Source organism: Dermacentor andersoni, chromosome 3, assembly GCF_023375885.2.
Source record: "Dermacentor andersoni chromosome 3, qqDerAnde1_hic_scaffold, whole genome shotgun sequence".
NCBI lineage: Eukaryota > Metazoa > Arthropoda > Arachnida > Ixodida > Ixodidae > Dermacentor > Dermacentor andersoni.
This window is the reverse complement of record NC_092816.1, coordinates 238,150,990-238,172,651: the sequence shown is the minus strand read 5'-3', so window position 1 is coordinate 238,172,651 and position 21,662 is coordinate 238,150,990. Positions and strand designations below refer to the sequence as shown.

The window sequence follows — 21,662 nt, the reverse complement described above, 5'->3', positions numbered from 1 at the left end:
CGTCTTCTATATAGCTGGTGAATGTCTCACCCGTATCCTGTGTGCGTTTACGCAAACGCTGCTCGGCTCGGAGTTTCCTGACGGCGGGTCGGTCAAATACTTCTGTAATCGACGTCTTGAACGCCGACCACGTTCGGATATCCCTCTCGTGATTTCTGAACCAGAGACTGGCACGCCCGCGAGGTAGAATGATACGTGAGCCAGTTTGTCCCAGTCATTCCATTCGTTGTGAACGCTCACCCGTTCGTAGGACGACAGCCACTCTTCAACGTCGTTGTCGTCGGTTCCGCTAATGATGGGAGGCTCACGCTGGCAAACGGTGCCAGCGCAAGGGACGGGTGGCGATGGAAGAGTCTGCTGGTCGGCGTGCGGCATGGCGGAGGGTAGCGTCCGAGAACGGAGTTCCAGGATGGCAGAATGGAACGTTACCGAGCACGGCTCCACCACTCATGAAGTAGATTTATTGGGGTTCGTAGCGACCGCCGGTTCTAGCATGCACCGAGCAGTTGCGACCTCGAGCCTCTGCCGCGCGCTTGATGTTGCCGATGCTGCTGACTCTGTGCGCACGTTGGTTATCTTCTTTACAATATATATATTGCCGCGACGCCATCTGCGCCCAACCGCGTTCACGAAAAAGACGACGACCTCGTCTGTGCAAGCCAGGCGCTAGAGAAGAAGAATACCGCTCTCCTTTCTTGTCTCCAGTGAGCCGTGACACTGGTGGACGTGCTGGGTATCGCATCATCACCTAATGATAGGGACGACTCCTGCGAGTAGCCCTGCGTCCAGCCCTTCAAGACATCATCCGCGCGTCGAGACACCTGTGCACCGCGCAAGCCGCCGCCTGCAAGGCCTGTGCCCGGAATTCGGCCTCTTCCAAGGAACTTTGTCAGCGACCTCACCGACTCAGGAAATGGCGTTTGCAAGTCCAACACAGGTGACTGTTCAAAGCAATCTAGTCTCCACTAGCTTCCACGGTGACACGTATGAAGACGCCGAAGACTGGCTGGACCAGTACGAACGCATAGCTAAGGTCAATCAGTGGGGTCCGGACCAGAAGCTTTCCAATGTGTACTTCGCTCATGAAGGTAGCGCAAGGACGTGGTTCCAAAACCTCGAGGCACATTTGACAACGTGGGACGAATTTTGCCGGCGGCTACTTGACACCTTCGGAAGCACTGATCGCCGAGATAATGCACAACGCCTTCTCGAGTTGCGCATTCAGAAGCCAAACGAAAGTGTTTCGCTGTTTGCCGAGGACATGTCTCGTTTGTTTCGCCGCGCGGATCCCAACATGCCTGATTCCAAGAAGCTGAGCCATCTCATGCGCGGCGTCGAAGAACAGCTATTCGCTGGTCTCGTGCGTAACCCGCCTACAACTGTAGAAGAGTTCATTAAGGAAGCCACAGCAATTGAGCGGGCGCTGCAGCAGCGTTGCCGGCAATACGGACGCCTGACTAACGATGTGCCTGCAGGAGCCGCAGTATTGACAGCGACAGACGAGACCTCGCTACGTGAACTAATAAGAGACATAGTGCGCGAGGAGATTGCGAAGGAAACTGCGACACCGAAGGAGTTCACTGTTGCTTCGGTCGCTGAAGTTGTCCGCCAAGAAATCCGGCAAGCATTTGCATCACCTGAGCCACTCCCTCAACCGTGTCCCGAGCCACGCTTCGAGCCGGGCGCATACAGCTACGCGGACGCGGTTCGACGCCCTCTTTCTACCGGGCCAGTACAGCAGTACGACCAGCGGCCACCTATTGCTGCCTGGATACAGAGGGAGCATTTCAGGCGACCCCAGCTTCGCAGGACCGATGTATGGCGCACTGCTGATCGCCGAACATTGTGTTTTCAATGTGGCGAACCAGGGCACATTTATCGTTTTTGCCCTCATCTCCAGGGTGGCATCCAGGAAATGTCACCTGCCACTCCACGACAGTTTCCTGAGAGACATCGACGCTTCGACGACAGTGTCACTCGGGAACAAGGCAGCTCAGCTAATCTCCGGTCGCGCTCGCCGTCTCCGTCGCGTTATTCTTCGCCGAACCGTCTCAGTTTCGCCGACGTGGTAAGAGGCCGCTCTCCAAGCCCACGGCGGGGACACTGAAATCGGCGACCTCCGGGGGGAAGGTTGCAAGTCGTCGAACCACCGAAAGTCCCCCAACATTACAGAGAAACGAGCAGAGCATCCCAGAGAATCGGAACGCCGACGAATTTGTGAGTTCCGACCTACTTTTAACGATTGATGGGCACGACCTGACAGCTTTAGTTGATACTGGCGCAGACTTTTCGATAATGAGTGAGCAGTTGGCAGACCGGCTTAAGAAAGTCAAAATGCAATGGACGGGCCCTTATATTCGAAATGCCGGGGGCCAGATAATGACACCTAGAGGAATATGTACTGCACGACTCCAGATAGGAAATGCAGCTTTTGTCGCCACTTTTATGATCTTAAAGGAGTGCTGCAGATCACTCATCCTTGGAATGGACTTCTTGAGGGAGTACGGTGCCGTCGTTAACATACGGGATGGCGAGATAACCTTGTCAACTAGTACAGAGACGAGCCACGACGAAGAGCGCCAACGTACATCGTTACGTGTCGCCGACGACGACGTCTGCATACCACCACTATCATGCAGTCTTGTCTCCGTCAGTTGCGGAGAACAGTTTGACAAGGACGGCGTAGCCGAACAACTAACTGCACTTCTGTTCCATCAAGGTGTTGCCATCGCTCGCGGTATCGTCAGCCTAATCAGTGGTCGCACAGAGATACTTCTGACAAATTTTACCAATGAACGCCGGCACATCAGTAAAGGCACCGCTGTGGCGTACTTTGATGAAATTGACCACGTTCAACACTGCTTTGCTGTAAAAGAGGAATCGACCACCGATACGATGCCACATGCACCCGTCGTCGACGTTGACCCAGGTTTAGCGCCGCAAGAGAAACAAACTCTCAGGGAACTGCTTGACGATTTTAAGGACTGCTTCTCTACAACCTCCCGAGTACGTCAAACTCCACTGACGAAACACCGCATCATTACGGAGGAAGCAGCAATACTCATCCGACAGCATCCGTATCGCGTGGCTGAGAAAGAGCGGGAAGCAATACAGCAGCAAGTCAAGAAAATGCTAGAAGATGATGTCATTCAGCCGTCAAGAAGCCCTTGGGCATCGCCCGTGGTACTCGTTAAGAAGGATGGTAGCCTGCGGTTTTGTATCGATTATCGCAAGCTCAATCGGGTTACAAAAAAGATGTGTATCCCTTACCACGCATCGACGATTCCCTCGACAGGCTACGGCATGCACGGTACTTCTCATCGATGGACTTAAAAAGTGGATACTGGCAAATAGAGGTCGATGAGCGGGATCGCGAAAAGACTGCATTTGTAACGCCTGATGGGCTCTATGAATTCAAAGTTCTCCCTTTTGGTTTGTGTTCCGCCCCAGCCACGTTCCAAAGACTAATGGATACTGTACTCTCAGACCTTATGTGGAAGACTTGGTTAGTCTACCTAGATGATGTCATTGTTTATTCTGCCACATTTGATGAACATCTCAGACGGCTACGGTCGGTTCTTCAAGCCATACGGTCCGCTGGGCTTACCTTAAAACCTGAAAAGTGCTACTTTGGATATGAAGAACTACAGTTTTTGGGCCACGTAGTAAGTCACTCAGGTGTCAGACCTGATCCTGAGAAAATCGCAGCCGTCGCAAAGTTTTCAAGGCCTACAGACAAAAAGGCAGTCAAACGCTTCCTGGGCCTATGCGCACATTACCGGCGATTTATTGCGGGTTTTGAACGCATCGCCTCACCGCTTACCTGCTTAACCAGAGATGATGTCACGTTTGTGTGGGGCGAGGAGCAGGAGGCGGCATTTAACGAGTTGCGGCACCGCCTACAAACTCCGCCTGTTCTTGCCCACTTTGACGTGGATGCGCCGACAATGATCCACACCGATGCCAGCAACGTAAGTTTAGGCGCCGTCCTTGTTCAACGGCAAGACGGCGCTGAGCGAGCCATCGCTTACGCGAGTACAACATTGTCACGTGCCGAGTCGAACTACTCCACGACAGAGAAGGAATGCTTGGCTGTAGTATGGGCAGTTACCAAGTTCCATCCGTACATATACGGCCGCCCATTTCAAGTTATAAGTGACCACCATTCTCTCTGTTGGTTGACCAACATGAAAGATCCATCTGCTCGTTTGGCACGCTGGAGCCTACGACTTCAAGAGTACGACATGACGGTGGTCTATAAATCGGGAAGGCAGCACTTAGACGCTGACTGCCTTTCCAGATCGCCGATCGAGTCGTCAGGCGGAGATGATGACGAATCCACTGGCTTTTTGGGAGTTGTTGATGCGGCCACCATCTCTCAACAACAGCAAGAGGACTAATTGATTTCTTAGAAGGCCGCACCACAAACAAGCCCAGATTGTTCTCAAGGCACCTGTCATCATTCTGCCTACGCAACAGTGTTCTTTTTAGGAGGAACTTCTCTTCAACAGGGAAGAAATATCTACTAGTCGTCCCTAAAACTCTCCGAAATGAAATTTCGCAGGCCTGTCAGGACGAAGCTACCTCAGGCCACTTAGGCTACACAAGAACATTAGCACGGATCAAAGAGAAGCATTACTGGCCACGGCTCGCAGCACAGGTGAAGCACTACGTTCGAACGTGCCTTGACTGTCAGCGACGAAAAGTGCCACCCACTAAACCTGCCGGACTATTACATCCCGTTCCAGTGCCTGCAACACCGTTTGCACAAATTGGGATGGACCTTTTGGGCCCATTCCCAATATCTGCTGCCGGAAATAAGTGGATCATAGTCGCGACAGATTACCTTACGCGATATGCTGAAACCAAGGCACTTCCTAGCAGCACAGCAGCCGAGGCCGCACAGTTCTTCATCGAAAACGTCGCCCTGAGGCACGGTGCTCCAGCGGTCACCGTAACTGACAGGGGAACCGCGTTCACGGCTGAACTTTTGCGAACTGTACTCACCCTCAGTGATACGGCACACAGAAGGACGACAGCCTATCATCCGCAAAGCAATGGACTTACGGAGCGCCTCAACAAGACTCTCGCAGACATGCTGTGCATGTATGTCGATGTGGAACACAAGAACTGGGACCAACTATTACCCTACGTAACGTTTGCTCGCCAAGAAACAACAAGAATGACGCCATTCAGTCTCCTCCACGGTCGAGAAGTGACTACAATGCTGGATGCCATGCTTCCTCATGACTTCAGCGATTCCGAGACTGACGCCGCAGGTTTTACAGAGCGCGCTGAAGAAGCAAGACAGCTCGCGCGCGTTCGCATAGCTAGCCAGCAAGACCGTGATGCCCGACGTTACAATGAACACCATCGATGCGTCGTCTACCAGCCCGGGCAAAGAGTGTGGGTTTGGGCTCCAGTACGCCGTCGAGGCCTCGCGGAGAAACTTCTGCGACGATACTTCGGACCGTACAAGGTTCTACGACGCCTTAGCGACGTCAACTATGAAGTCGTTCCTGACAGCCCATCCTGCTCGAGGCGCCGTCAGGACCTGCCTGAGACTGTGCACGTGGTGCGCATGAAACCGTATTTTTCTGAATGACATGGACACGCTCTGGTTTGCTGGACACCAGATGCTACCCGCCGAGCATCGGGACGATGCTCTTTCTGGAGGAGGGCAAATGCCGCGACGCCATCTGCGCCCAACCACGTTGACGAAAAAGACGACGACCTCGTCTGTGCAAGCGAGGCGCTAGAGAAGAAGCCTGGACTGAGCGCTTGCCCTGACTCTCTCGAATAAATACCGCTCTCCTTTCTTGTCTCCAGTGAGCCGTCACAATATATATATATATATATATATATATATATATATAATGCATGTATGCCATTTACACTCTTCTTCACAATAAACACACGTGGGGCCAATTGGAGGTTGCTAACAATTGTAAGCACCTAACTGAAAGGGCGTAATATTGCAAAATAATGACGAAAGGTGCCAAAGGATGTAAGCAAGGGCGTAAATACATGAATACGCCCTTTTTAAACCCTTTCGTATGTAAAAAGATTTACTTGCGGTTTCGGCACTGGCACAATTTCGACATGCTTCCATGTTTCAGGCAGCTCTCCGTTCGTCGAGACAGCCCTTTCTTGAACACTTCATAAGAGATTCCATCTGGCCCTGGCACCTCGGATACTTTTGCCTGGTCAACGCCGGCCTTCAGTTCCGTTATTGTAAACGGAGCTTGCATGCCTTCGATGTGTGACGTACGGAAAGTCGACATGTGGATGGACCTTATCTTACGCTGGGAGAAAAGCCTGACTCCTTCTAGGGCAAACTCGTTTGGCGTACAGCCAGAAAACAGGAGTGCACTGGCTGCTGGGTCCCTGCGCCTAATTCCACGTTGCGGAACGTGCGCCCGATCGAGGTGGATGAAGATGGGCCAAGCGGCCTGCAGCAATCCTAGACATCGTTTAGAGATCCTCGTAGGAAGCAGTGAGGAAGACAAAGAGACGCCGGCTGCCTAGTCCCTGCGTTTAGGAAACGAGTTCCTCGATTCTGGCTTCTCCTGCTTTGGGGGCGTAGGTCAAGTATCGGGTGGTATTCTCTTTGCCCAGCTTGTAATTTTCCGTTACTCTTTCTTTTTTATGTGTTTTTGGGTTAGACTTGCTTGATGTCTGTATCACCACCGGGCTACGGGGCTTCCTCGTGGTCAGCCTCGGTAGCTCCTCATGAGCTGCCGCTGGAGTTTTTTCTTCGCAGTGGAGCCGGCAATGTTCCTGTGGCCATGGTGCCCACCGACGACGGAATGATCAATATGAAAAATCCAAAGACGATTCAGGGCGAATTGCAGAAGGCCTCACCGCACGTCCGCCAGATCACAGACGTCCGCCAATTCGGCAAAGGGGTATACTATGCTGCTCACCAGACCAGACCTGTGTGAAAGAACTACTTAGTTGTACCACCTTCGCTTCACATCCGGTGAGCTGTTTCGTACCGCCACATCTCGCATGCTCTAGAGGCATTGTGCGAGGGGTAGACGTCACTTTAACCCCTGACGAGATTTTAGACATGTTCTCGGTGGCTGGAGTCATATCCGTTTACCGGTGTAGTCGAGTAATCGACAATAAAAAGGTACCAACAGAGTCGGTTATAATTACATGTGCTGGGACGATGCGGCCAACAGAAATTAAGGTCTGGCCCCTAATTTACAAGGTAGAAGCTCTGGCTCCACGCATTCTACAATGCAACAAGTGTTGGCGATTTGGTCACAGCGTTAGGGGCTGCAGATCTGCACCCCGCTGCCGTACTTGTGGAGACAACCAGAATTTTAGTGATTGTCCGTCATCAGAAGAGAAATGTTGTCTCTGTGGTGGTGGTCACCCCGCTAACTACTCGAATTGCCCTGCAAGATCACAGGAAATGCAAATTATAGATGTCATTGAAAGGAGACGCTGCTCACGCCGTGATGCTGTTGTTGAGGTTCAGGGGAGACCTAGGAGATATGCAGGAGTGACAGCCCGTCAGCAAATGGTTGCAGACTCAGCCCTTTCCGATTCTATTGCGACAGCGGTCGAAAAAGCGTTGTCAAAAGCAATGGAACAATTAACATTAAACTTGTCAGAGACGCTAGCTCAAGTGCTGACTTCACAAATGATTCAGCTGTTCAGTCCTTTATCGAGTTCTAATGCTAGCTCGCAGATTCTTTCACAGACCCTAACATCGAATGCTCAACAGCTAATGGATCCCTTATCAGTTACTGTAGAAGACGCAAACAATGCGAGGCCATCAACTTCTACTCAGCAGACCGACAATGGCTGCTTGTCTGGATCAGTGTCGGAAAAAAACCAGGATGTAGAAATGGACCTCCCGACGCTCAAACGAGCCAGATCACCTAACGATAGCTCGTCGGTCTCTGTGCCGCACTCAAAAAACAAAAAGTTTGTGAAAGATAGCCTTTCCAAGTTAGATTCTAATTCTAACTCTTCCAGCTCTGTCCCTGAAATAAAACCCACAAAGTACGGTAAAGACACCATCTCGAAGAAAGATTTTTCTAAAAGACAGTATTTTAGAGCAAGCGGTCTCTAAAGTAGGCATTAATTCATCATAGGTTATTTAAAGGTATTACAGTGGAACTGCCGTTCCATTATTTCAGCAGCTACCGGTTTAATATATTTTTGTTCACAACTTTCTCCCGACATTATTCTTTTGCAGGAAACTTGGCTTTCCAACGGCCAAGATTTTCATATAAAAAATTATCGTTTATTTCGATTGGACCGTCCTTCGAGAGGCGGAGGACTTGCTTTCTTGATAACAACTAAAATATGCCACAAAGTAAAGATTTCCTATCAGTATATGTCTAAAGAGTGTAAGATACTAGCAATAGATGTAACTATTCCTGGTTGTTCACCATTTTCATTAGTTAATACATATTTTCCCACAGGCGTGCATGATACTCGTTTCCTCGATAGCGTTGTCAAATCTTGTAGGAAAGAAATTGTGTTAGCCGGACACTTTAATTCTCATCATGTGTCTTGGGGTTTCAAAACGGACTCATGTGGAAAGCGATTATCGGACTGGACAATTAGTCAACGTTTTTGTTTCTTAAACACGAATTCAGCTACTTTTATTCAGGGCCTTTCTAAATCAGCATTGAATCTTACATTTGCCAGTTCAGGAATTGCCGTAACTTCCTGGTCCACTGTCGACTCAGCCTCAACTAGTGACCTTCTACCTATTAGGTTTGATATTGTATGTCCTGTTATTCCCCTGGAGTCTCCGACGCGGACTTTTGTCAACTATCAGAAATTTCAAAGCGTCTTGAAAACGGTCCTCAACTCCCAGAAAACGATACCCAATGACATCAAAGCCATGCGGCTTTGCGCTGTATTAAAAAGTTCCTTTAAAAAGTCCCAATTTAATTTTAACATAAGCAAAGGTACTACCTCTCCTTGGTGGAATTCGGATTGCACGCGGGATTATAGAAGACGGAAAGCCGCATGGAAGAAATTACTTTACAATCAGTGTCCGAGTAATTGGAGTGATTACGAATTCGCAGCTGCTGCGTTCAAGAGAACAGTATCGAATGCCAAATGCGAATATGACGAAAAATATCACGACTTCCTCTCTAAGCCCAGCAACAAAAAAGTTCTGTTCAGATTCCTGCGATGCAGAAAATTCACACCGACACGACCGAATACTGAATCGACAATTCTTTCACCACGCGAGATATCTGCTTCATTAGAATTGATAGGAAAGGGCTTAGCTCAACTCTTAACATCACGTCTGCCGAATGGGCCACTAAGGCCCCCCATCGCCGATGAATTTGTGGAAGTCACAATGTCAGAACTGTCCAATGTCCTTGGGTCTCTGCCTACCTCAGCTCCAGGTCCTGACGGCATTTCCAATGCCATGCTAAAATTATTGTTTGAAGTGTCTCCTGACGACATTCTGAATACGGTAAATTATTCTCTACAAAATTCATGGATTCCACAAGAATGGAGGACAGCCAAAATTATTCCGTTGCTTAAAAAACAAGGAGCCGGCTACAATCTTGACAACATTAGGCCTATCTCTCTTACGTCAAATATGGTAAAACTAATTGAACGAGTTTTATATGATCTTATGATGGATCATATACACCAAAATTCGTTACTGAGCACGTGCCAAATAGGTTTCCGGCCCGGTCTGTCCATTTGGTGTGCGCATGTAGATTTAGAAAGCCGCATCCAACTTGCTCAACATAGAAAATAAGTTAGTGCTTTAGTGACTCTTGACATCGCAAAAGCTTATGACAGCGTTGAGTACTCTCTACTGCTGGACAGATTACAGTCCAACAATTTTCCTAGATATATAACGGCATGGATTTTTGAATTTCTAAGAAACAGAAAATTTCATTGTTTTCAAAACGGTTTTTCTTCAAGGCAGTTCGATCAGACAAGAGGGGTGCCCCAGGGGGCTGTTCTGTCTCCTCTACTATTTAACCTATTGATGAGTTCAGTTCCGCTGCACCAGGATGTAAATCTGTATGTCTATGCAGATGACATTGCATTTTTCGCAACTGCTAGAGACATCGATTCTCTTCACCTGTCTTTGCAAACGTATCTCTGTACTCTACAGACGTGGCTTCACGATCTACATCTATCACTTAACGTGCAGTCCTTGTTTTTCCGTTTTCCGGGCCGTTACAGTTATCATTAGTATATGAACAACGAACCATTCCTCAGGTAGAGTCAATTAAATACTTGGGTATCATATATGACGGAAATTTAACTGGCGTTCTCACTTAGAGAATATTGGAATGAAGGGGACACGAGCCGTAGGTCTACTACGCAGAATTTGTAACCGACGTTCTGGTATGCGAAGTGACACACTAATTATGATTTATCGTACGTAAATACGACCGATCCTAGAATTTGGCTGTGTTTTATTCTCTGGGAGTGCAAAATATAAATTAAGGCCCCTTATTTTGTTAGAAAGAGAAGCTCTTCGACTATGTTTAGGTCTCCCTAAATTCGTTGGTAATAATGTGTTATACCAGGAAGCACGCCTACCTACTCTTCACACGCGATTCCGCATGCTTACGGTTCAAACGTACTTAAGAGCTTATGAATCTTCGCTACGACGGGGACAATATGCATTTATTAGTGAACCAAATTCATTTTTTGAGAACACGTGGTCACGGTTGCATACCCCACAAGTTGTATTTGTGCAAGCACAATTAACACCTTTCAATGTTAGTCTTAGAGAAATAATTCCGCTTCATAGCTCTACAGGATCGCTCAAAATTGAATTTGCAGACATTTTTCCTAACAATGCAAAATTTCTGCCCACAACATATTTGAATGACCGTTTACAAGAATATTTGGCCTGTTTCAAAGTAAATGTAATAGCGACTGATGCTTCTTCGTGTGAAGAGAAGGCAGGCGTGGGTATCTATCTACTCACCATCCCTCGATTGGTCTTTTTCACTTCGCCTACCAGATTACACATCAATTTTTCATGCCGAACTTCTGGCAATAGTTCTTGCCTTGAGGAAATTACCCGTTGATACTACAAGAGTTATTATCGTCACAGATTCTCTATCTGTATGCAGCGCACTTACTGCGTCTACGAAATCGACAACATTGAACACGTTTTATTCATTAGCTCCGCCTCATTTAAGTTTAGTTCACATGGTATGGGTCCCAGGCCACCGAGACATTCATATTAATGAAATAGCCGATTCCTTCGCCCGAGCTTCTTTAACAGGCCCTGTGCTATCTGTGCTGCCGGCAACGGCGCACGTCACTGCAGTCAGATATAGACAATTTTCTTTGAGCGAAGACAAAAAAAGCCCTGTCATTAGCAAAATGTACAGATTTTTCGCACCTAAATTATTCTTGGAACCGGAAATGGTGTCCTAACCGGAAATTCGAAGTTTCATTTACGAGGCTGCGTTGCCGTATTCCAACACTTAATTTTTACTTGCACAGGTGTGGTCTGGCGGTATCCCCTCTATGCTACCTCTGCAATGAACCGGAATCTATAGATATAAATTTTTATTATCTTGTCGGCGATTTTTTGTTCATCGAAAAATATGTCTAGAAATCCCGCTTCAAAATTTAGGATTGCCTTTAAACAGCACTACTATTCTCTCCCTTGGAGCAACAGTATTGGGATACAGCCACAGGAACGTATGCCTAGCCATTTATAATTTTCTATGTGGCACAAAAAGAATGCCTTGTTAATAGTTCTTAGTTTCCACAATTGATTTACTTCTACTTCAGTCTACGAAATTAAAAAAAAACAGAAATACACAGTTTAAATCCTTCTCGTATTGTTATTCAAAAATTTAGCTTACCCATGTTTAGGTATATGTTTTTTTTAATTATTATTTTTTTTGTATTCCTATCAACGCAAGGTTTATTATAGTATTGATCACAAGTTTTACTCATGTATTCACAGTTTATTTTTCATCTTGGATTGTATATTTATTTTACTTTTTGTGTTAGTTATTTATTAACCAAATTCTTTTATTCATTCAATCATATTACCACCCGATTCGTGGCCTATCCTCGATAGTGGGTTTGTGCCATTTGTTGGAGATTCATCATCGTCATTATCATCATCATCATCATCCACCGTTCCCTGGAAACGCGCTTCTCGCGGCGACGGGCTGACATGGTCAGTCTACTTAGGTTGGCACGTAGCTCAGGTTCTCGGTTTAAGGCTGGTTCTGCACGACCGACAGCGTGCTGCCCCCAGACACAATAGATGTACAGGGTTATCATTTCTAAGTTATAAGGAATGATTAAAAACCTTCTAAGGCAGATATAATGATTCTTGTCCTTCAGCTGGATTATTGCAAGAGGCACACATCACTAGCACGAGAAATCGAAACACACGTTCAACTACTGGAAAAGAATTCACTAATTTACCTCTCAATTAATTACCTGATGGCGCATATTGCAATTTACGAATTGTAGCCAGCGAGCTTGTGAGAATTGAAATGAATTTGCAGGATCATACTAGTTTCGAGATATTATTTCCCAAAACGTGTAACGAAATACATGGGCGTTCCAGTTGCTGTTGTGCTTCAATGCATGAAAGAACGTTCTGTTTAAAAGGTAATGGGAACAACTGTACATTCTTACGTCAAGTTCGATGGCACGTATCTCCATACTGGCGTCATTCTGGAAATTCAGTCCAAGTGGATGCGTCTCCAAACTCACCGGCTACAGCTCGTAAATTTCAATATCTGCCATAAAGTAAATAATTCAAAAGATAGTTTGTACACTTTCTTTAAATATTCGAATATGTGTATCCATTTCTCGTGCAAGAAATGTTCGCGTATCTGAATAATACGGCTCATCTATAGAATTATGTTATCTGCAAAGGGCAATCTTGAAAGTTTCCATAAAATGTAATTATGATCGCCCTGTGTATTGGGAGGTGGTCTATTCTCCTCCATCCAGTTGTACTTCATGGCGTCCTGCACTGTTGTGGTTAACGCCTGCGACCAGTCACAATGGCGCAGGTGCAACAGATGCGCTCCATTGATTCAGGAATAAATCCCAGTCAGTAACGTAGCAGCCATGAGGCAGGTGGCATTGCTGACCATGGTCAAACCGATTATAAGTGAGTGGTGATCACTGCCTTAACAGTCCAGCTCTCCGGCCTAAGCAAGAGCACGCGTACACAGCCATTTCGAGAGGTACGGCATGTCAGTAGGATGATCCCAACGGCGAGTAGAAGTGTACGGAGTATCCAAAAAGACATACTGCCTGTCTGTGAACGTGTCTAACACAAAACTACTTCTCGCACTTGAGGAAGGGTAGCACCACGGCTGATGAGACGCATTGAAGTTTCCCCCGACTAGCACTGGGCACCCACGGTGAGTTCGGTGAAGATGAGCTAGCTACCCTAGACGCAACCAAAGAGCGCTATCACTGCACGGACGCACATAACATTACAGCACAGTCCGTGCGTGGGAGACGAAACAACATTGTCACCACTTTTTGCCACTCGTTATACCACGGCAGCCGGGGACTTCCGTCTGAGGATGAGAGGTCGCAATATATGCTGCAGCCTTGCTTGGGAGCTCCGGCACCCTGTTGCAGCGCCGATCAGAGATGGTTGGGCAAGCACGCACAGTAAATCCGGTGACGTGCAGAAGCGACTGCGTCTTCCCATGTTAAGGCGAAGCTCTCCGAACGTATCGACAAGTCCTCGGCAGTTACACTGCAAGATACAATGGTGCTGCGTTGCTTTCGAAGGAGCAGTCATATTAGCTGCGGGAGATTGGCAAGCAGCACCTTTTATAGTTCCTGCAGTTGTCGTGCCACAAAATGGATAAGCTCAGCCGGGGTCAGCTTGGCCTGAGTCGATGCAAAGGCGATGGATGCTTCAGGTACAGAGCACCACGTGTCCGTTTCACGTGTCGTATTTCACCGGGCACGTCGAGCGAGAATGGCTCTTCCTTTTCGAACTGAGTTATCTGCTGATCCCGCTTGGCTAGATCGTCTGCCGTCGTGTCAGTCAAACGAGTCAAAGGTGTATCACGCTCTACTCGTGTTTTGCCCCGCTTGACGATGTCGCTGTAATGTGCCATGGTAGTAAGCTGTGTGAGGAGATGTCGATGCAGGTGTTTTTTAGGACGGCGACGACAATGCGAACCGATTCCTCATTGGAATGACACTGTGCTGCCATGCGGTGTCAATGAGCGCTCGCGGCTGTGGTGGGCTTTGATAGCCTTCGATGTTATATCATGATCGTCCGCTTGGCACAGTTCGCATATGTATGTGGGTGTCTAGGCCGACTTCACCGAGGCGTCGGCGGTGTGTAGAAACGAGGCTCGCACAAGGCCGTGAAAGAAACACTGACAGCAGTGTACCACCTCCGGCTTATACATATGGAACTGCATGATAGATCCATATTACGTACTACGGGTCAGTGGAGTCTGAGGACCTTGTAGAGCGACCAGGTAAGTGCGTTTGTGACCCACGTAATGAGCTGTCACGAACTTGTGTGTAGAACAGCTCGAAGCATCGACAAGGCTCTCCCGTAAATGTCCCGGGCCAACGCCAGAAACCACATACCGACGCAAGTTCGAACCAGAAGTCAAGTACGCTTGCACTTGTGCGATCAGCTGTTAGTGGCAGAACTTGCAGTTTCTGAAGCGGGCTACATCCGCAGGTGAAAGCACCCACACGTATATGCTGTTGCTTGGATGGTGAATCGAGAAGCCTTGAAAGGCAATGGTTTTGAGTCAAGCGGCGAAGGCTGACTGAAGCAGGCGATCTGATAGTTTTGATACATCGAATTATTCGCGCTGTTTAACCGCTACTTCGTACTTCGACTCGAAGCCGAGCGATGCAGTAGCTGCCGAGGAGAGGCCTTCCCGCTTGTTGGCCGGTGTTTCCGAGGCAGACGAGGCAGCTTCACACATTTGTGAATCAGCCAAGCGCCTCGCACGGCCATTAGCACAGTAGGCTGGTGGTGATCGTTTCGTCATTGGCTTCACTACAGGCGCCGGTACTGTTACTTGTGAAGAACGCGGGCCCGTTGCCGCCGCGACAAGCAACCGGCGAGCCGCCGGGGCCCTCATAGCGAGCGTCTCGCCTACAACTCTTAGACGAGCGGCGCCAATGGTGGTCAGTACAGGTCGTCGATGATATCCAGGATACTAAAGCCGAGGGACGACCCCGCGTCCTCGTCTAAGGCTTCTGGGAGACGGCTCCTTTACCTGCGATGTTGGACGCATAGTCGTGGTAACGTTCAGCTAGGGGCGGTGCCGTGGTCGTAATGTAGGCGAGGCGGTACGGCCGCTGCAGCGACAGCTTCCGAGCCGGTGCGATCAGTCAAGATTCACGGAGCGATCGAAATGCGTTCGCTTTTATCGGCAGCTGGTGAGCAAGCCCCACTTATCGCTACTGAAGATGATCAATGCGAATGAAATTTTGCCAGAATACTGACAATTCTTTTTAGATGTATAAATTTACACAATTCTCCTGTCGCAAAAGTGGTAACGTCAGAATATTTGCGAGCCTCCTTCTACAAGCCGGGTTTATTTACGACACTGCAATACCGAGATTTAGCTTCAACTGTGTGTTCGAGAACACATAGAGCGCAGCTCTTAGGCACTCGCTAATGCGGTGAGATCGGGGCTTTCTGTCGTAACGAAGCCTACGAGCCCAGCGAGAGAACGTGGAGCCTAAAGGTGGATGAAAGGCGGCGATAGCGAAAAGAGCGTGAGGAGGAAAGCGGAGGAGGAGGGTATGGCCAAAGCGTGAGAAGAAAAGCGTAGTGCCACGCAAGACGGGCTTTGCGGCGACGATGGCTACGAGTTGGTGCCAAGGTAGCGCGCGTGTTGGTGCCACGGTAGCGCGCGTCGTGTGTATAGAAATAAAGCGCTGCATGAGCGATGTCTGTCTGCGGTGGCTGCTGCTGTGAATCAGGCCCACGTGCTGCTTCTCGCGATATCCCGATTAGTGAGGCAGTCGCGCCACAGTTCGTTCCGTCTGCAACATGTCGCTCAAGATAGATTGTCCGCGCCAGCCAATATATTGCGAAATTAAAATACGTATAGAGCTGCGCTCAAATTTCGCATTAGGGAGTATCATAGCCTTGGGTGATTTTTTTTCTTCCCTGATCGCTTTGTTTTCTCAGAGAGACAAAGTTTTGGATTTTCAGAAAGCCAAATTCCTGTATGGCCTCCCGAAAGCCTTCGTGGCCTTTGTTTAAGCACATTATTGCTGTAGAAGCAGCCGTCTCCACAATAATGCAAGCACCGAATTTTGTTTCCACACACAAAGAACGAATTATGCAGTTCAGACGCTCAACTGCATTTCGATGTTCCCCGTGGATACAGAAAAAAAAGCTGACAGTCACTTCAGCATATGCTAGCAGATGAAGGCGAAAGCCTGCGCGCTCACGAGACACTTATTAAGTTACCTGATTCGAAATGTTGTTACTTCCTATTACTTGTTTTCTCCCACCAAAGGTCATAGTTTCGAGTGCATTAATTAACATCGTCTTAATTAACACCAAAGGTGGTGGGCCCGTCTCCCAACAATGGTCTTTGGTTCGACCATCAATGGTGGCTCCATCAATTTTGGTGCCATAAAATTTTGGTCCCATCAAAGGCAGGAGGTTGGAGTGTCTTAGCTTTGCCCTAATAAACACCAAAGGTCGAGGTTTCGACTCCCACCAAAGGCTTCAGATCCGAGGGTGTTAATTAACTTTCCGCAAATTGGAACCAAAGGTCATGGGTTCGACTCCCACCAAGTTTACAAATAAAAAGAAAAAAAATTCCCCAGTTCCTATTGCGTAAATAATATTGCACTCAGTACCACTGAGCAAGTTAGATACCTCGGAGTTAAGTTTTCCGAAACGCTTGACTGGACTAATCATGTTAGCTCAATTAGCGCGAAAGCTTACCGTCTTCTTCACTTTTTCCGACGAACTTTTAAGCATTCTCTTTCATCACTGAAGGCAACCTTGTATTTAACAAACGTCAGGCCTATTCTAGAATATGCATGCGTTACCTGGGATCCATACGCTAAAAACCTCCCAGACAAAATAGAACGCGTCCAGAAGCAAGCCGCACGCTTCGTAACAGGAAATTATAATTTTACTATGAGATGATCTGGAATACGGGAAGGGTTGGGTTGGAAAAGTCTTTCTTCACACAGGAAAATCCTAAGATTGAAATTCCTTTAAAATGTATACAAGAGTAAAACAGGTATACACAAAACACTGTTCATCAAGAAGCCACATTACGTTTCATCTAGGAGAGACCACGCTAACAAAATTAGAGCTTATCAGTGCCGTGCTAATGTGTTTAAGTATTCATTTTTTCCTAACACGATTAACGATTGGAATGAGCTCCCTAGTGAAGTGATGGCAGCGCCTAGTATTGAAAATGCTATTGAGAGCCATATTCTTTGATTGTTCTGTTATCATATCTGCACAAACGCTATTGTTTTTTTTCTGTTGGTTACTTTGTTACTTACTTTCTTTGATACTTTGTTTGTTTGTCTTCCGTTTTTGCGAATTTCAGCGCTTAAACAATGTTGCATTTACTGATGTATTCTTTTGATGTTGCTGAATTTTTTTTTTCATTGTGACCACCAGTATTTTAACCCCCCTACGATAATGCCGTGCAGGCGATGTAGGTATACCGAATAAATAAATAAATAAATAAATAAATAAATAAATAAATAAATTAATGAAGTGGTTGTGGGTTAGGCTATCAACAGCGGCACCGTCAATGTTGGCGCCATTGAATTTTGGTCCCACCAAAGGTAGTGGGTTCTACTCTCACCAAAAGTCTTGGGTACCTGTACTTTGTTACCTGTACGCCACCCGTACGGACATCACGTCGTCTTTTCAATTCTATGAGTGTACAACGCATAACTTGTTCGACAAACACATTTAATAAGTCTTTCTTAGCATTGGCGATTGAAGAATGGAACTCGATTCTAGAACCATAGTCAATGAACGTGACAACTCAAAATTCAGGCAGCTAATATCGGCTCACTTTGCCAAATAATGTCGTAATCGGTAAACATTTCCTGCTTTTCTCATATATCCAACACGTATTTCACTTTGTGGCTCTTCCCTAAGATGGGACATAACATATATGTCACATTTTCTGCTTTGACTTGTGTGTATATATATGTGTATTGAATTGTATTTTTGTATTGAATTGAATGTTGTATTGAATTGAATTTTATATTGAATTGTATTGTAACTTCTTTATTCAATTGCAAACATATGCGGAGATCAACTGCATGGGTGTTATTTTCGTCTTTTGTTTTTTCTGTCTTTGCCTTCAACCACGGTTCCATAACAATGTATAACGTTACTTTGCCTGTCTGCCTTTTTATTTCGGTTTATAATTATATGACTATGTGAATACTTCTCTTGTTAACCCCCCCCCCCCCTCTTATGTAATGCCCAATCCAGGGCCCTTAAGGGATAATAAATGATGATGAAGTCTTAGGTTCGAGTGCCTTAATTCCCTGTATAATATTGAGCTTCGCCTTAATTAACATCAAGGGTCGTGGACTTGAGTTCCCTATTTAACTATCCTAATTAGGTATGTATTAACATAATCTTGATTAACACCAAATGTGCTGGGCTCGTCTCCCAACAATGATCTTTGGTTGAACCATCAATGGTGGCTCCATCGATTGTGGTGCCATTGAATTTTGGTCTCACCAAAGGTCGACGGTTCGACTCCCTATTAAATTTGGTGTCATAACGCCACATGGCGTAACGCCGGAAATAAATTTTCGTCCCATGAGCCGTCAAAGGTTTTCGCCTTAGCTTCTAGCTTATGAGTGTCTCATATGTCTAGACCTGAACGCTGGTAAAAATTTTAGAACGAACTGCTGCAGTCCTCCCAGGCCTCACTTGTACTTTCACAAGGAAAGCTCACCGTCTGGGCATAACATGTGGCTGTAAGCCGCACCTATCGAACAAGAAGAGGAACACGATGTCCCTCCGGCTATCACGCCGGGATTATGATCCTTTTTCACCCTGTACGAGTTGGGAAAACGACGGGTCGGTTTCACATGAAAAGAGAATGTGGAACTAGAAATTTGAAATCAAGATCTAAGAAACAATTTTCTACATAGAAAAAGCGATATTTTGACCTGTACGTACCCTTTAATAAGCTAGGTGTGCGCTACGCGAATGCAGCCAAATCCATAATATTGAATGTAATTGTTATTATTATTGTATTGACATGTGTACTTGTTTATCACTTTTCCAGGAACTGCATTTCACCCGCTTATAACCTAGAGTTATCGCTCAGCGCAAGGCGCACCTGCATGATTTGGAACTTACTCGAATCTTATCGTTGATTCTGTTGCGTATGTTCGCACCCAACTTTGTGTAACCAGTTTGTACACGCAACGCGAATTGTGGGAGGATACTCCCTCGACGGCACGCGGACATGAACGATTATGCTGGAACCATCGACTAGTGATGTATGAAAGCCAACACCTTTGGCCCGCAGATAAGATTCTCCACGATCGCCGACATTGCTCGCCGCTATCGTGTTAGTTGTTTTGCTGGACACAGGTTGACGCAATAAAGGGTCAAGTTTGTAACTCATAGTTCTGACACTGCCTAGTTCTTCACCGTTGCTACAATGCGACAATATTATTCACTATCTCGAAGTGTTGTTATCATGAGCATAACAATTTACCAAAAATAATATCGAACTCTTAATATATTGGCTGAAATACGAAATGTACAATAGAGAGGTCGTAGGCTGTATGAAAAAATTCACCAAGGACTATGACACTCCCTAAAGCGATATGTGAGCGCAGCTCTAAACGTGTTTTCATTTCGCGATATATTGGCTGGCGCGGAAAATATATCTCGTGCGGCACATTGCAAACCGAGTGAGGAAGTGTGCCGCGACGGCCTTGCTCATCGGCAGATCGCGTCTGTGACGCGTGAGCGCGACTAACAGCAGACAGACCTCTGCGCATGCAACGATTTGTTTCCATATGTGGTATCGGTGGATGTGCTCGCTGGAGGCCCCATCAATGGAGTCAAATGTGAACAGACGACCACGCCCTACTCTGGCGCCATCTCGTAGCGGTCGTCGCCGCAGAGCCCGTCTTTTGCGGCACTACGCTCTCTTATGACGCTTTCGCCATACCCTGCTCCTCTGCTTCCCGCTTAATGTTTCCGCTACACCCTCATCCTGCGCTTTCCTCCTCGTGCTCTCTTCAGATCGCCATCTTTTTCCCCCGCTGAGCTCCGCGTTCGCTGTCTCATTATTTGCTCTGCTCGTTCACTCAGTTACGCGGAGGACGTGGACGCTCAACGCAGCAACGAGCGCCTAAGAGCTGCGCTCTACTAGCTGCTCAAATTATTTACATAAATATAGCTTTAGTACATTTATTTTACCGGAATTGTAGAGACAGAGTGCGAAGTTTGAATTTATACCATGTGACTAGGCACTTGCGTGCAATTTGCACTACACTAGATGTGCATTCTGAGCGTTCACGTTTATCAGGTCGACGTTCCAGCCGGTTTCGTCTAATTCACAATACTTGTCTCTCAGCTCACATAATACGTCTTTCTCTTCTTTATTGTTTTACAGACGGCTGACTGCATGTTCGGTCAAGAAGAGGCCATATTTGTGAGTTTGATGTCTGTCTTTATTCTAAATCCATTTTCTGACTTCCTTTAAGATATGTGAATGATTGTTCTTCACTGGCGCCATTTACTAAATTTGCCATAAAGTGATGATACGACACATTTCCCGTAATATGGTTGCACTTGTTCTTTGGCGGCCTCTCTCTTGAAGCAAGACGCCAGTGCTACTGAAATGGAAATAATTTCTGGATAGATGTGCAACGCGCTCACGCTACCACATAGCTTTTCCTCAGAGTGCTTATGAATTAAAGAGTAGAAAAAAGAACGTCTCTTTGCTGACAAACAGTCCTAGAACCTGCCCTTGACTGAACGGTCAGCACGATCCGCCCGGGTTCGGGAACAAGGGAGGGCTCAAGGCACCCTCCGTTAGACAGACGCTCCGCAGCGTGGTGGTGATGAACAATGACTGACCGCCGAGCAGCTGTGCTCGTCGGTGTTTATTGGGTGCGGTGCCCAATGTTGCCTACCGAGCATGGCAGGCCACCGAGTCTGGCGGGCCAACGAAGATTATGCCCGAGGGGACATCCCATGTTTGTTACACCCCCTACCCCCAGTTTGTTTGTCGGCAACCAAAAAACGGCCAAGTTCAAAGTACGAGGCACTGCCTCCGTCCTAGCCGGGTCGACAGTGCCTGCTACCCAGGCGAGTAACGGTCCGGTGGCCTTCGCCGTCGTGTACTCTGCCTGGGCATCGGTGTTGACGGGCCGGGTGTGGCAACGGCGGGTGCTACCTTAGACAGCTTCGCTACATCCCGAGGGTCCGCAGTGGTTGGCCTTGTGAGTGGTGACCGGCTCGACACCGACCCAACGGGCGCCGTACCACTAGCAATGCTTGCCGCGTCCGAGGTGAGCGGTGCTCTGCTGGAAGCGGCTGGTGCTGCCGCTAGTCCCCCTGCGGGCTGGAACTCTGAAGTGGCAGTCAAGAGTGCTGGCCAGGTCCCGAGGCGAGGCCCAACATGGTCGCTGTGTCTGTGCCACATGGCCCCGTCTGGCATGTG

General features: G+C 47.4%; 1 protein-coding gene across 1 annotated transcript in view; it reads left to right on the top strand.

Moving 5' to 3' along the window:
• Nucleotides 1-21,662, top strand: part of LOC126537044 (uncharacterized) — a 167,315-nt gene that overhangs the window by 110,432 nt on the left and 35,221 nt on the right. The window contains exon 4 of the mRNA XM_050184161.2: nt 20,610-20,648. Coding sequence (XP_050040118.1) covers nt 20,610-20,648 — 39 coding nt within the window. The remainder of the gene's footprint in view (nt 1-20,609; nt 20,649-21,662) is intronic.